The 16487-nt window shown below is 30.3% G+C and overlaps 1 protein-coding gene across 1 annotated transcript; it reads right to left on the bottom strand.

Moving 5' to 3' along the window:
• Window positions 1–14592: 14592 nt before the first annotated feature.
• LOC131036912 (uncharacterized) lies at window positions 14593–15400 on the bottom strand. The gene is made up of 2 exons (XM_057968922.2): window positions 15172–15400; window positions 14593–14999 (listed from the first exon to the last, which is right to left on the bottom strand). Exons 1-2 carry the CDS (start codon window positions 15264–15266, stop codon window positions 14723–14725), a joined length of 372 nt encoding a protein of 123 aa, XP_057824905.1. The 5' UTR covers window positions 15267–15400; the 3' UTR covers window positions 14593–14722.
• Between the last annotated feature and the right edge of the window lie 1087 nt (window positions 15401–16487).

Here is a 16487-nt window from a genome sequence, read left to right on the forward strand (position 1 = left end):
GACTAGGGTTAGGGTTTACAGTTATAGTTAGGATTATGGTTACAGTTATGGTTTAAATCATAGTTTGGGTTAGTTTTAGGGTTAAGATTATGGTTAGGCTTAGGATTTAGGATTATGGTTAGGATTATGTCTAGGGTTGGGGTTTATATCATAGTGATAGGATTAATATTAAGGGTTAGGGTTTTGATTATAATTAGGGTTTACATATGGTTAGGGTAGGGTAAAATGGTTAGGGTTTGAAATTAGATCATGGTTAGGGTTAGGAAAAGGACTTAAGATTATAGTTAGGGTTAGTGTTTACATCATGGTTAGTGTTAGGGTTTACATCTTGGTTAGGGTTAGGGATTAGCTTTGGGCTATGAATAAAGTTAAGATGTAAGGTTAGGGTTAGGGTTCAAGATAAGGGCTTGGGATTATTGTTAGGGTTAGGATTGATGGTTAAGGTTAGGTTAGAGTTAATTTTAGGGTTAGATTAAGGTAATATTATGTTTAGGTTTAAGGTTGCACTACAATTAGGGTTAATATTATATGATAATGTTTGGGTAAGGGGGGTTAAATTAGGATTAAAATTAAGGTTATGTTATGATTAGTGTTACTATATTGTAGGATAAATTTTAAGGTTATGGTTAAGGTTCAAATACTATTCAATGTATAGTCTAATTAGCATTATACTTCAGGAACAATTAGGGTTAAATTTGAATTAGGGAACTAATGTTATATTACCATTAAGGTTACTATTGCACGATAATTGTTTTGGGTATTGTCGAGGTTCAAATATGGTTTGAGTTATAGTTTAATTATCAATATGGTTCAAGGAAAATTAGGCTTAGAGTTAAGATCAGGTTATGGTTTTAAGGTTAAGCTAAAATTAGGGTTAGTATTATGGGATAATAGTTATGGTTATGGTTAGGGTAAGGGTAAGGGTTAGGATCAACATTAAGGTTAGGGTTCAGTTTAGGTTTAGGATTATGGTTAGGGTTAGGGTTCAAAATTATGGTTAGCATTATGGTAAGTGTTGGGGTTAGGGTTATGATAAGGATTAGGGTTTAGTTTTAGAGTTATGATAATGGTTAGGGTTTATATCATGGTTAGGGTTAGCATCAAGGTTAGGATTTGGTTTAAGTTTAGGATTATGGTTAGGGTTAGGGTTTACTGTTAGCATTTCAATTTTGTCTAGGAATTATATCAAATTTAGTGCTAGGGTAAGCATAATTAGACTAAGTGTTAGGGTTAGGGTTAGGATTAAAGTTTAGTGTCAGAGTCATGATAATGGTTAGGGTTTTTATCATGGATAGGGTAGTTTTTATCATGGTTAGCATTTAGGATTACAATTAGAATTTTTGTTAGGGTTAGGGTTGAGTTTGTGCTTATGGTTAAGGCTAGGGTTAAGTTTATGATTAGGATTAGGGTTTACTGTTAGGGTTACAATTATGTTTATGTTTATATAACAGTTAGGGTGAGGCTAAGCATATTTATAGTAAGTGCTAGGGTTAGGGTTATGATTAGGATTAGGGTTTAGTGTTAGAGTAATGATAATGGTTAGGGTTTATATCATGGTTAGGGTTAGCATCAAGGTTAGGATTTGGTTTAGGTTTAGGATTATGGTTAGGGTTAGGGTCTAAGATTACATTAAGGATTATTGCTAGGGTCAATATCTATTAGGGTTACAATTATGTTTAAGGTTTATATAAAAGTTAGGGTTAGTGTAAGCATAATTACAGTTAGGGTTAGGGTTAGATTTGATTTAGTGTTAAAGTAAAGTTAGATTTGGTTTATGAGTTGAGTCTAATTTAGTTTATGATTTGGGTTTGGTTTAGTTTAGGGTTAACTTGTATAATTTGATTTTTAAGATTACAAAGTTTTTTTTTTAGTCTTAGGGGTAGAGCTCAATTCGTATAGGATTAGGGTTCAATTTCATTCAAGGTTAAGGTTACAATTAGGGTATAGGACAAACGCTATGATTTGATTTAGGTTTAGTATTATAATTAGTGTTTGGGTTAAGTTTATGGTTAGGATTAGTATTTGTTAGGGTTATAATTATGTTTAAGGTTTATATCAAGGTTAAGGTTTATGTTTTAAAGGGTTTATATCAAAGTTAGGGTTAGGGTTACAATTATGGTTAGGGTTTAATTATGATAAGCATTTAATTTTTCATAGGGTTAGGATCATAATTCAATTAGGTTTTCAATTAGATTAGGGAAAGGGTTTAATTAGGATTAGAGTTTAATTAGGGTTAGGGTTTTGCATAGAATTCAATTAGATTTAGGTTTCAATTAAGGTTATGGCTCAATTATGGTTAGGCTAGGGTTAGGGTTTGATATGTATTAGAGATAAATTTGATTTAGGGTTTGGGCTAGAACAAAATTAGGGTCAAGGTTCAATTATGGTTAGATTAGGGTTTGAGTTTGATATGGGGTCAAGGTGAGGGGTAGCGTTCATTTAGGGTTTCGGTTAGGGGTAGAATATTATGAAGGTTAGGGTTAGGGTTACAATTTAATAAGTATTATAGGCAAAATCATTGATTTATAGTTGAGGCCAAATTATGGTTAGGGTTCAAATAGGGTTAGATTTATGGTTCAGTTAACATTATGGTTAAAGAAAAATCAGGATTAATATTAAGGTTAGGTTAGTATTGTGGTTCAATAAGAGGAAAATATTTGAGGTAAGGTTAGGGTTCAATTTAGGGCTCAATTATGGTTAGGGTCTCATTATGGTAAGTATAAAATTATTGTTAGGGTTAGGCTTTGATTTGGTTTAGTATTAAAGTTAGTGTTTAAGGTTAGGGTTTAAGGTTTAGGATTAATCTTACTATTAGGGATAGTGTTCAATTGGAGTTAATGTTATGGTTATGGTTAGAGTTAATGTTATGCTTAGAGTGAATGTTATGGTTAGGATCAATGGTTAATGTTATGGTTAGGGTTAATGTTATGGTTAGAGTTAATGTCTTGGTTTAAAAACTAATAACTTAAATCTATTTTTGCATAAATCCATATTATTCATTTACATATTTGAACACTTTTAAATATTCTTATAAAAATATGTTATCATAATTAAATAAATGGAACAAATAAGAAATATAATGTTTTGTTTAAGTTGAAATTTACATAGAATTAAATTATTTTTGTATAATTTAGTACATAATAATTATATTACTTGTGAATTTGTGTTATTAATTTAATATTTTAAGCATATTTTAGTCTAGATACCACATATGAATATTCTTTTATATTATTAAAAAAAATTGTGCTCCATACACCTATGAAAATTGCATTTAAAGACTAGAAAAATATGTGTAAAATAAAATAATATGATGTTTGTGCTCTATTTTTTATAAAGATTAAATAAAATAATGTCTAAAAAAATTATATTAATTATAAATTCAGTAATATTAGTTAAAGAAAATAACTATATTATACATATTCAAAGATTCTTATTTAGTATAAATATCTAAAATACTTATATGTAATATATATGAGCATCCTTCAAATGGATACCTTTGATAAATTTATAATAATTTTATTACTTTTTATATTCTACTTTTTATCCTTTTTAATTTATCAAATAAATAAAATCATTTGTATTTATGATTTTAAAATCTAATCCTTTCCATGTAACCTATGTAGTGTGTGATATGGTTGTGTTGATAGATTATTTATTGCTTGCATTGTTGGCTAAATACATGGTCTACAATTTAGTTAAGGATACAAATTCTTTTTTTACATTTTTTGTCATCTCATCTTTGTCAAACATTTTAATATTTTTTGTTATTTTCCATTGAGTTAAGAGCTATTTAATTTATCTATATTATTTAATTATTATTTATTAATTATTTGATTTTCTAAAGCATATAATTATTTAAAAATAATTCATTATTTTTCATCCATATCCATGATAATAGGGAGAATAGATATATAGAAACTTGCTTGTATAGTTCATAGATGAAAATAGCAATCTAAAACCATTATTTATGTTTGGAAACAACTCTTTGAAAGAAGTTACATTTACAAACACACTTCTATTACAAACATTCCTAAATCAATAAGCATAGAAGAAAAAAACATTCCTAAATTGAGTACCACACCTAATATAACTACAAACTTGCCTTGGAAACATTCTTTCTATTATACTGAGGTTTTTTCTTATTATTATATTATTTGGGCATTTTTTATATGTAGATTTTTGGAAAAAAGGGAAAAAAAGTTACTATATTGATATTTGAAAATATAAAGAAATATTTTTCATAATCTTAATTTATTTAAGTATTTAACTTATAAAAACTTTAAAAATAAAACTTATTCTAAATTTTATGATGAAAATGTTGTATTCTAGCTTATATATCTTATAAATTAATTTTACATTTTTTAATAAATTATTAATTTAAATGTAATTTTTATTCTACATGATTGGTATCCATGTTCACAAAAGAAATTTGAGAGAAGCTTGAAATATCTATTTTTTTGTCTCCTCTGACCCGCATAAACCAAGTTATAGTGTAGAACTTAAAATCATCATATTGTAGGTATTTGACACATTCTCCTCTACATGCTTTGTAATTTTTAGATTTTTAGAAGTTCACAAAAACTTTCAGTATCTCTCCTTTAACATGCCTATTATATACTTCTCCACATTTTTGTGGTTTCTTTCAATGGGCTAATGGCGTTTAATTGCAGAGAATGATAGATTGATCTTCGTTTCCAAAAAGAAATATATGGTTGGCATCCTATTTATCAAGCATTGCAGTTGAATCCCGTGTAGCAGGCACATCATGAATTTTAGTTTTCTCCAACAACTCCTAATATCAAAGAAGTTTTCATTAAAAAACATTTAAAAAAAAATCTAAAACAAAAAAAACATAAAAGAAACAAACTTGGTAACTACTATGATTATTTAAAAATTTATTCCCCAGAATATAAAGTGAGTATTACTGTGGTTCAAAAATGAATTCATGAGTAGGCAATCTTCTGAAGGATTATTGCAGAAAGCAAGAGGTTGTGAGAAGAAAGGAGAGTGATCGCTGCCTTCTAAGGGGAAGGAACACCTTGTCTTTCTCTGTCTTCACAAAAAATCTTTGCACACTTCCATACTTTCAGGGATTCAAGTGAAGGACCTCCTCTGCCATTGAATATGGTATTGCCGTCAGGAGTAAATTGCAGACAATTAGGAAAAATAAATAGAGACAGAACAAAAAAATTAGCCAAATCAATATGAGCAGATGAGGTAAGATGCTCAAATTAGAAAGCATGGTGTGGATATTTATAGAAGAGAGATGAAAACCTTAAATGTTAAATCGTGGATCCTTTGCATGTATCAACATTCATAAAAACAAATTGACAGATCTATTTAGTTCCAAGATTTGATATAGATGAAGAGTATGTTGCAATCATTTCACTGCAGAACAATAATATAAGAGTTCCAATCGGTAGACACTAAAAAAATAATTAGTATTAAACTAAAAAGACGGATGATTAACATACCAAAAAACTGGGTTTCCTTCGGCGCATATCTTTTCACACAATTTCTCAACTAAAGCTGGATTTGCTAGGTCAAGAAGGCGAAAGCCCTGAAAAATTTAGACCTCGGTAATGAGTGTCCGCTATAACATTCTTCAGTTTTCGCCATTTCCATATTAAAGGCAAAATATCTCGTCATCATGCAAACTCCCATATTGGAGGGTTGTGGAATATGATGTTGTTATTGTCTGTATAGCGCCTGGTTATTTTTCAGTGATCTCCATTGAAAACAAAGTATATGCAAATATTGTTTACTATGTTGAGGGCGTTCTAAGCACAATGTTATGCATGATTTGGGTTAATGCTCGTAGACCACGCAAGATGTGAATGCAATGTGTGGATAATATTACAATACTTGAAACAATGTTTTTGAAAATAGATGCAAGTTGCAACATATTTGTCCAGAACCCATTCTTCAAAATGCATCGACATCAAATAAGGATAGAGAACTTGAATCCATATTCCGCCATTTAATACCCCGTCATTGCCATCGTACAGACAATTGCTTTAGCCATTTTTATTGTTATAGTTGTGTAACTGCACCTTTAATCGTTTGACTTTCTCCATTTTGCATTTTGCATTCGTAACTACATTTAAAGAAGTGTACACAGATAGCTAAGGAGTGGAAGTTTTGTAGCTCCACTTTTCTTTTATCAGTTCTAATATACATAGCTGGAAGAATGCAAACCACTTCTGTTTTCTTACACTGTTACTCGTGATGACCCCTATATGATGCCATTGTAGGTTACGCCTCTCGGCGTAATAATAATACTAAACTTTTTTTTCTTTTTTAATTATTTCATTGAATGTTTTGAAACTAGAAATTGCATCTCTGTGTGCAATGAATATGTCAAAGAGGTTTGGAAAGTCAATTTGGAAAACACTGGCCTATTTTTGCATAAATTTGTGTAGTATATGAGGTCAATTGGTAGCTCACTAAGAAAATGATATTGTTAGTGGAACAAAGGTCTCAATGAAAAAGTGATAGCCTCAAATCAACTATGCATCTACTTACAAGGATCCAATCCTTACTGAAAATAAACAAAAAATCAAGAAGTTAAGTTTCATTACCAATAGGTTCATGTCATAGTCGCAATAGGGTGAGAGAGAGAGAGATAGGTAGAGATAGGGATAGAAAGAGGAAGACATGGATGTTGGACGAGCAAGAGACGTGAATAAAGTGATAGAGAAGAGAAGAAGATTGAGAAACAAGAGTTGAAGATGGAGAGGAGAGAGAGATATGGAGAGATAAAGAGAGAGACGAGAGAGGAATATAAAGAGATGGAAGAAAAAAATATATAGAGGGAAAGAGATGGAGAGATAGAAAGATAAGTATATAAACATAAGAAGTGATATAGAAATAGAGGGAGATATGTAATGGTAGAGAGAGATAAAGTGATAGCTATATTGAGATAGATAGATATATGAAAGAAGAAATGTCGAGAGATGGATATTGAGAGAAAAGGAGTAATAGATACAGAGGCCTAAAAAAAGGGAGAGGGAGAGTGAGAGAGATAGAGAGGATAAAGAGATAAAGTTGTTTAGGACACAAATTACATATTTTCCTAAGTCAGTGACTTTGTTTTCTGGTTTGCATCCTTTTTCTTGCATGCCATGGACTTGCAGTTATTAGGATTAGTTTGTCAATCATTATGGAAGCTAATTATAGGTTTTCATGCCATTATCCTTAATATAGTAAGTGTTAGAAGTGTCCACTCTCAAGAGTGCATAATAATAGATTTATCTGCCTCAGATGTTCTACAAAATGCTCTACACTCCTACAAATGGATAGATGTGCTCATGCACACTTGCAGATATTATTAGTAAGGTATGAAGGTTCATCCATATTAGTTTAAGATGATTTCATACATCATAACTTACATTATCAGATATGTTAAAGTTTCACAATCATTCTATGATACTTTGCTCACATTTGTTAAGAGGGGTTCTCTTTTTATGCCAACATTTAATGATTAATTACTTCAAGAGATACTAGTAGGAATAGTGAATAGGTTTCATTGCTCACATATTGGTCTATATGTTTTTTTTGGTCTCTCCCTAGGTATGTGAAGGTGTAGAGTTAGTATTTTTACTAGTATTGATGTTGTTTGGGCCAACAATTTGGTTTTATTCACTTGTGGTTAGATCTTGATTAATTAGATTTTCCTTGAAGGTTATGTTATGATTATTTTGGGCCATCTATATTTTGGTCACATCTACAAATCATTTTATTTTAGGGATCATATGTTTTAAAGTTGACCTATATGTTGTATCACTCATTTCATCTAAAAGTTATTATTAGAGATGACCTAATGAGTTTTTTAAGTTGTTGGGGGGGATATAAATAGAAGAACAAATCATTTTTTATGAGTATCAAGCTAGCATTATGTAGTGAGTGTGCAAAATTGGGACCAAAACATCCATATACATTAGATTCTTCATTTATATGAGTTCAAGTTCATTTTTTTGTGATTCAAACTATCTTAAATTCTGCTATCTTATAGTAAATTTTCTCAGTAGGTCAATATATCTTTTTATCTTTCTCACCAATTCCGTTAGGGAGAATTGAGCTTTGTTAGGCAAAGAGACTTTAAAATTATATTGTAAAACTTGTCCATTCATATTGTGAAATAGCCCTTATTGTAGTTTTACATCATCGGGTTATCCATGTCAAAATATTGGTGTTTTGTGAGGTGCATCCTTTGTTTTCAATTCTTTTTTTGGAAGATATAATTTAAATTGTAAATGGATGTTTAAGTTTATGTTAATGCTAATTCACCCTCATCCTCCCTTCTCTCATCATTCTAGAGTGCTCTACACCATAATCCTCATGTTATTGTGTTATTCGACTCCAATCTTCATCTACTTTAACATTTCTTCTTCCAACCATCCTCTTTAATATTTTATTATAGCATCTATAGGCATTGCTTCTAGTTGAGTTTAACCAAGGAATATCCCTTCAACATATCTTGACTAAAAAATTCTCATGTCTTCTTCATATCTCTGAATGTAACATTTGCTACCAAAAATTCTAAAATACTTGACATTTTAGGTTTTTCATACCCTACCATAGATCATAAGTCGTCTTAGAGTTGTTGACCCTCAATTGCATTGTCTTGGGAATATAGATAACATTATGAACTTTATCTTCCCAATATATATCAAGTAGATTATTGTCTTTTAACATTGTCCTTTCCATCTCTTGAACTCTTCTATTCTTTCTTTCTACGACCTCATTTAGTTGAGGGGTCCTATGAGAAGATAGATGTCTTCTAAGTCCATGATCTTCAAAAAAAAATTCAAACTCATTTGAATTGAATTCACCTCTATATATTTGAAATCTTTCTAATTATATAAGACTTCTTATTTTTCTTTCAAAAATGTAAACCATGTGATTATATAATAATTATCAATAAGAAACATAAAGTACCTTTCACCATTGAGTCCTTTTGTCCTGGTTGGTCTACATAGGTTAGTGTGTATCAATTCTAATGGTTTTGTATAATTGCACTCCTTGTTCATGAATCTTGTCCTAGTCTATTTTCCCATTTGACATTCCTTGCATAAGGTGTTAGTAATCTTAATGGTCGTTTTCATATCTATTACCACATGTATAGAACTAGTCTTTATCATGTTATCAAAGTTTATGTGACCCATATTCTTGTGCACAACAAAGATAATCCATACAATCATTGATTTTTAATAGTATTTGTTAGCCTACACTGTACTAGACTTCTTACCTTTTTTTAATACAATTCATTTTGCCACCAAATTTCAATGCCATAAAGAGTGTTTCATCATTTGAATCATCTTGTTCATCATCTTTTGAGGAACATCTACTTTTCTTCTAGTAAAGACTTCTTTTGAACTTCTCTCTCTTATTTCTATCTACTGATTTCCTAAAGGTACATTTAGATGCAAATGAAATATTTTACCACAATTAAAAAATTTGAAAGGTAACTTGCCATTTTATTTTTTGGTGCCTTTCTTCAATATTCACACAAAGTTATCTTTAACTTCATCAAATCCATCAAGCTAGTCAACTTCATCTTCTACTTTCTTACTGACTTTGAATGTTTCTACCTTCTTTGGAGCATATTTATCAAATTCTCTCATCTAAAATGGATTAAGAGAACCATATAGTTGATCCATTAAATATTTATCCAAGTTTTTAGTTTCCTCAATAGAAGATACCTTATGACTATACCATTTGAGAAGAGATCTAAGTACCTTTTTCACAACCTCATGTTCTTTCAAATCTCCACCAATACCTTTGATGCCATTTACCACTTCATCTACTTCTAGAATATAACTATCTTGATGTATTCATCCTTTGACATCCAAAAATTCTCAAATTTGTACTTGAAGTTTTGCATCTTAATTTTCTTTACATTATTATCTCCTTCATAAATGTTGTTAGGTTTTTCTCACATATCCTTAGCATTATTGTAGTGCTTTGTGAGATCCATCTTATGACATCTTAGACCTATCCTCAAGTGTTAAATCTTCTAGTGAGGCACTTAGATTTGATACTAATTGTTGAATGCACTTGGATATTGAGAGGGGTGAGTGAATCTGTATCCTTCAAAATTTAGTCCTTTAGCATAATTCAAATTCAAAACTCCAAACCAAATTAACAATAATTAAAGATAAAGAAATGAACATCGATGCATAAGATAACACTAGATTTATGTGGAATATCTAATAAGAGAAAAACCATACTAAGACTTAACTCACAATATATGAATAATGTTACAATTTTTTTAAGGCTTACTACCTAAGGAAGCACACTACTTCCTAAATAATTTGCTAAAGAACTTTACTATCTCCAAGAAAGATAGAAGAGATAAAAGTGACTTGTTGAAGAGATTTACTATCTCAAATTAGGATACATAAATATTTGGAATATAATGATTAAGCCTTTGACTCATATCCTCTTGTAGTCTCCTTAAAATGTAGCTTCTCTAAACTCACTACCTTAAGAAACCATTTAGCATTTCAACTTTAGATCTATCACCACACCTTTTTTTTTTTGTCTCAACTTTACATCTTTCACACACCACACACTTTCAATTGATTGTATCTTCAATATATGTCCTTCACAAGTAAAGAAAACATCAATTTGGCTAGTTAGAAAAAGAGACAAGCAATAACCTCTACATGTTAGCCTCAAATTTTTTACAATGAAAGAAATCCAAACAAGGAGATAGAGTGGACCTAAAAAGTATTATTATATCTTCCCATGTAGCACCAAACATCAAACATGCTACTGCAAATCCTCCCAAGTAAGCAATAGGGTAACATGTAGAAAATGTACACAACACATAACCTATTGGCCCAAAAACACCCCATCAAATTAAATTTACTCTTGATGAAAATTATAACAAGACATAGCAGGGCCCAAAGATATCTCATCACAACATCCAAATGCATAGTACAAGCAAGAGAATAGACCCTAACAACCAGATAACCACAAGTCACCCTGAAAATCAACACTAGACAATATGAAACACCAAAAGATCAATAGCTATCATGAAAACCACATAGATACATTCTCGTACACTTCCATCTCAATGTCATGTTAAGACAAGATAGTGTAACCAAATAGATCTAGTGTTCTTCATACCTAAAAAAGCCAAGAAACATTTTCATGAAATAAATCATCATCAAACATACTTGTGTTACATGTCATCACCTAAAATTTGAATTGAGACATTGCATAGACATTATAAGTATGTTCACCAAGATGCAAAACCTGATACATCAATGTCAAGAAATGTAGACAACATTTTCTATAATAGCCTTGACAATCAACCAAATTGCCAACACACTGCATTCTCTAGAAAACTTTCGAAGGAACAACAATGACCTAAAAAAATAGGTGTATAGCATCTGTAGTACATACACCTTAAATCCCAAACTATAAGATAATAAATTCAAATGCAAATAAATGCAAAGCATTCTCCTATAGAATCTTCAACCACCTTTTGACATTTTAAAACTCCAACAATATATGTACGTTAGAACAACCTTGTAGTTACATTTTCTCACTTAGGAGAAACAAGAGAGATGGAACAATAGATTGTGGCATGCACATGACAATCAAAATGATATCTACTTCATCATCACACTTCAAATCCTCACCTTAAAATGATATCATTATGATAACATCTCTTGTGAGAAAAAACAAGGCATTACATCTATCATGAAATTCATCACCATCATTCTCCATCACTATCACTAGTCTTTAACATACCACATCATCAATGTCATAAACGAGAAAGAACCAATAACCTTAGAAAATTATAAGTATAGACACCAACACCAAATGAGGATTAACATCCAACCATGAAAATCACCACATCTCAATAACATCTATGTACATAACTACTCATGTGACATCAATGACAACACAACATTGAGGCTTGACATCAATGAGAATAAATATCTCCAACATGTAGAAATATATAGAGTTGTGCAAGAGAGAGAGAGAGAGATAGCTATGAAATTTCAACAAATGCACAAGAGTTTACTTAAGATAACCAAGAGAGATTGTGAGAGGGTTCAAGATATTTTGTGAAAGGATCTAGGAGAGCTTGAATGGAGTGAAAAGATCCATTTTAAATGAGATAATAGGAGGGAAATAAGTGTTGTCGAGTCATTTAGAAGATTCCAAACTGTTTCTACTAACTTGGGTAGGTGACAAGTGTCAATATGCTCAAAACTAATATTTGAACATTAAGATGTCACAAGATAATAGCGTGACATGTGGGCGTCCACATAACATTCAAATGTCCAAATAAATCATGCTAAAAGATGATAGGTGGTAAGAGAAAGACACAGTTAACACAAAATATATGTTGAAAGATTGTTGTTGAAAAGTGCCTTGAGAACCCTAAGCGGGAAAAGTCTAATGCAATGGCTTAAATGAGCCTACTCAGATGCTAAAGGGACATACACTAAAGGGGCAAAAAAGGTGTAGGTGAAATTCCAAACATGTATGCTAATTTTGACTCCAAAAAAGTTAATTTTAAATGCAATTGCATGGTAAAAACCATTTTGCAATATTTTTACTAGATTGATCTATTATATGTCAAATGAAATCAATATTTATGTACAATTATTTATGTACACACACAGAGACGTATATATATATCTATATATAGATATATATCTATATATATATATATATATATATATATATATATATATATATATATATATATATATATATCTATATATATATATATATCTATATATATATATCTATATCTATATATATATATATATATATATCTATATATATATATATATATCTATATATATATATATCTATATATATATATATGCATACATACACATACATATACATATACATATACATATATAGAGATAAATAATACATAATATACGTTATATTTTATGCTATGTTCACATTTTATTTTTGTCCTTTCACATGATAGTTTTACTTCATGATAAGACATTGTTGCTTAATATATGTGTTATGTCTTCATGCTTGGTTATTACAAAAAATGTGTGGGGGCATATTTTTTATTACATCATTCACATGGATCATGCATACAAACATCCCTATTGTTAACATACAATACATACATATTCTTCACTTATTTAGACTACATTTACCTATTATGATTGGAAATGCAATTTCCACTTAAAATTTAATTTTCATTTTTCTTTTCTTCAATAGTTTGTGTTCTTTTAGTAGAACTAATTGAAATATATGTGTAGTGTTGCATCATCCTAGATCATTTTATCACTGATCATATGTCTAACAATTTGGAAGTTGATAATGATCTATTTGTCTACATTAGTATGAACATCTAAATAAAATGTAATCTTAATCTTGAGGTTTGACTTTACAATGCAAACAAGTCCTAACTTGCAAACAAGTCCTAACTTTCAATCACGTAAGAGAAAGTCCCATGATGTTCCATAATACCACGTAAGAGAAAGTCCCATGATGTTCCATAATACCACCATGTTTTCCCTTATTACTTTGGATATCTACATGAATAAATGTTGTATATATCATAATTCAGATTTCACTTGAGATGGGATCATAGAAAATAGGACAATCTCACATGAAGAAACAGATCTCTAGCTTTATAATTTTGTTGACAAAGCTTAGTTATATTTACAGTTTGATTGAAGGTGGTCTTATTATATGATCTCTAGCTTTACTTCTTGTTATGATTCTTGTATGTTGTGTATTTTAATTTCTGATTTATAAATAAATGCAAATCTGATGAGTTTCTTAAAATTACGACAATTTTGTAAAATTAAGAAAATTATTACATATTTCCTCTCTAATAGTGGCGTATCCATATCAATACTTTCCCTCTACCTTAAAGTGATTCTACAACACTTTGATTTTTTCTTCTCAAGTATACAATGTTCAAAATAGCGTTCCCCTTCCCAGAATAATGTTTAATTCCTACACCAACTAAACGAGCTGAAGCAGATCATCTGCAACATCTTCAATTCCTAAACCCTCTAAACGAGCTGAAGCAGATCTGTAGCTTTACAATTTTGTTGACAAGGCTTAATTATATCTACTGTGTAATTCCATATTGTCTTATCATAGCATATAAAAAATAAATTTGTTTGACTACCTAACTTCTTGTTATGCTGTGTTATTTAATTCCTGGTTTATAAATAAATGCAAACATCATGGGTTTCTTAAAATTACAACATTTTTTTCAGTTTAAGAAAATTATCTACATATTAGCTCTGTAATAGTGGGATATCCGTATCAATACTTTCTTCCTACCTTAATGTGATTCTACAACACTTTCATCTTTTCTCTCCTAGTCTACAATCTTCACAGATATAGCGTCCACCTTCCCAGATTAGTGTTCATTATTACTGCATGCAACTAACAGCCCATACTACAATTAGCCATAAGATTATTAATAACACTGCTCTCTTCCTTCTATTGCCTATTCCCTTAACAGTAATGGAGGAGTTGAGTTAGAAAAACTGATAAGAAAGGAGCATTTATCATTACAAATTACAGATACATTTATAAATATATGCTTTATACAGAAATATTACAGAATAGCCCTAGACACAAGTCCAAACTAGGTTTAATATATTTATTGCAGAACAGCCAGCCCCACAGAACAGATAGAAGATCAGACAGTATGGAGTGCAAAATAGATTTCCTCTATTGAAAGCCATTACAGGTTTATTCAACACAGAATTTCATCAAGAAGCTTATATCTCTTCCTAACTCTTCTATCAACTATCTCAGACTTCTTCTGTTTCTTCTGCTCTTTGGGTATCTGGAAATCAATGTCATCATAACAGTTCCTCAGATTTCTCTTCACTTTGCCCATGGACTCTCCAAGCCCAGTAGAATCTTTCGTAATGTTAATCTTAGAGGCTGCCTCCTCCTCTGGAATAGTGTAGCACCAGTCACACACCTTACAATCTGATACATTATCAAAATATGCTCTACTGCAATACCTGACCAAAAACAATTGAAGATTTATATCATCATTTGAGGGACATTAATGAAATGGGTTCATGAATTTCTGCCAATCCCAACCTCCATTTGTTTCTAATTTTCAATAGATTAAATGAAATATATAAAAGAAAGAAAGAGAGAAAAAGAGAAAGGACGTGCTGGGTTACTTACTGGTGCTCAAAACGCCACAGGCATTTAGTGCATTGGAATAAATAGACTTGGAAACCCAAATCTCCACACATGCTGCATTCCATTTTTCTCTCCATCTGATATTCTACCAATTCTTTTATTCTTCAGAATGGCATATACAAAAAAGTATATAGCATTTAGAGTAAGTTGTCTAATTTGAACACCCAAATCCTGCATTCAATTCTGTGAATGAACAAGGAAAAGGTCCCTGATTTTAGTCTCACAAGCTTTGATCACTATAAAAATGCAAACTGTGTAGAGGTTTTCTTGACATATGTGACAAATTGACAAATTGTCAAGCGAGGTGGCTGTCAATCCGTGCATCACGTGTTGACTTACACATTGTCAAAGATTAATAGTAGAAAATTTGTCCGTTCATTTAGGCATGATTTGAACTCTTATTTTATAGAGTACGGCGAGGAATCCCGTTTTTGTTAGGTAGAAACCGTGTTATATACTTCAGACTTTTGGTATTTGGTAGACATTATTGAGTTAGGCTTGACAATAACAATTTTGACATTGACATTTTTTTTCATTATTTTTTAAAGTTTCTTACATTTGATTATTATCTATCTAGAGAGCTTTGGAAGTGCATATGTCACAAGAGAAAAAGACTTTATTGTATTCTACAAGTTGACATGGTCTCATGCTTACATAGGGCAAGCAGCCTATGACTGCCATGACTAAGTTTATTCTTCTTTGCATACTCTAAGATCCTTAATTTGTTTCTATATAATAATGATAAGAATTGATCAAAGATCCTTAATTTATTTTTCTATAATAATTTTAAGATTCAATTAGGTTAATAGCGCATTTCAACACATTGAATTCTATAACATGGAATTTATGTTGTGTGAGATCATTTTTTATTTTATATTACTGATTTAACACAATTTTTGAAATAATTGTTAAAAATGGAATTATTTTTATTTCTAATTTTTATTCATTTGAAAAGATTAAGAGTATCAAAACATAATTTGAGGAAATTTAAGATCATATGGTTCAAATTTTCCCTACTTCAACCCTATTGATTATATGCCTTTATGATAATGGAAGACTTGAAGACAACAATTTGATGTAAATTTAGTTTCTTTTAGCTTTCAAGAGTAAAATATTTTTAATATTATATGTTTTTGACAAATGATTTCTAAATTATAAATTAATTTCATATTGAATGCCTTTACTACCAAGGGATAGAAATAAATAATGCAAAAAACATACCAATTTACCTCATATTAATGGAAACTAAAATTAGAAAAAGTAAGGTAAAAAATTGAATTGGAATTTTAAATTTTTTT

This window comes from Cryptomeria japonica, chromosome 11 (assembly GCF_030272615.1).
Source record: "Cryptomeria japonica chromosome 11, Sugi_1.0, whole genome shotgun sequence".
In the NCBI taxonomy this organism is placed as follows: Eukaryota; Viridiplantae; Streptophyta; class Pinopsida; order Cupressales; family Cupressaceae; genus Cryptomeria; species Cryptomeria japonica.

What these genes read in the sequence shown, in the direction of transcription:
- LOC131036912 (XM_057968922.2), bottom strand. Translation starts at nt 15,266, where the DNA reads ATGGAGAGAAAAATGGAATGCAGCATGTGTGGAGATTTGGGTTTCCAA. An exon ending in CTGTGGCGTTTTGAGCACCA is followed by an intron (nt 15,000 to 15,171) that starts GTAAGTAACCCA and finishes GTTTTTGGTCAG; the next exon opens with GTATTGCAGTAGAGCATATT.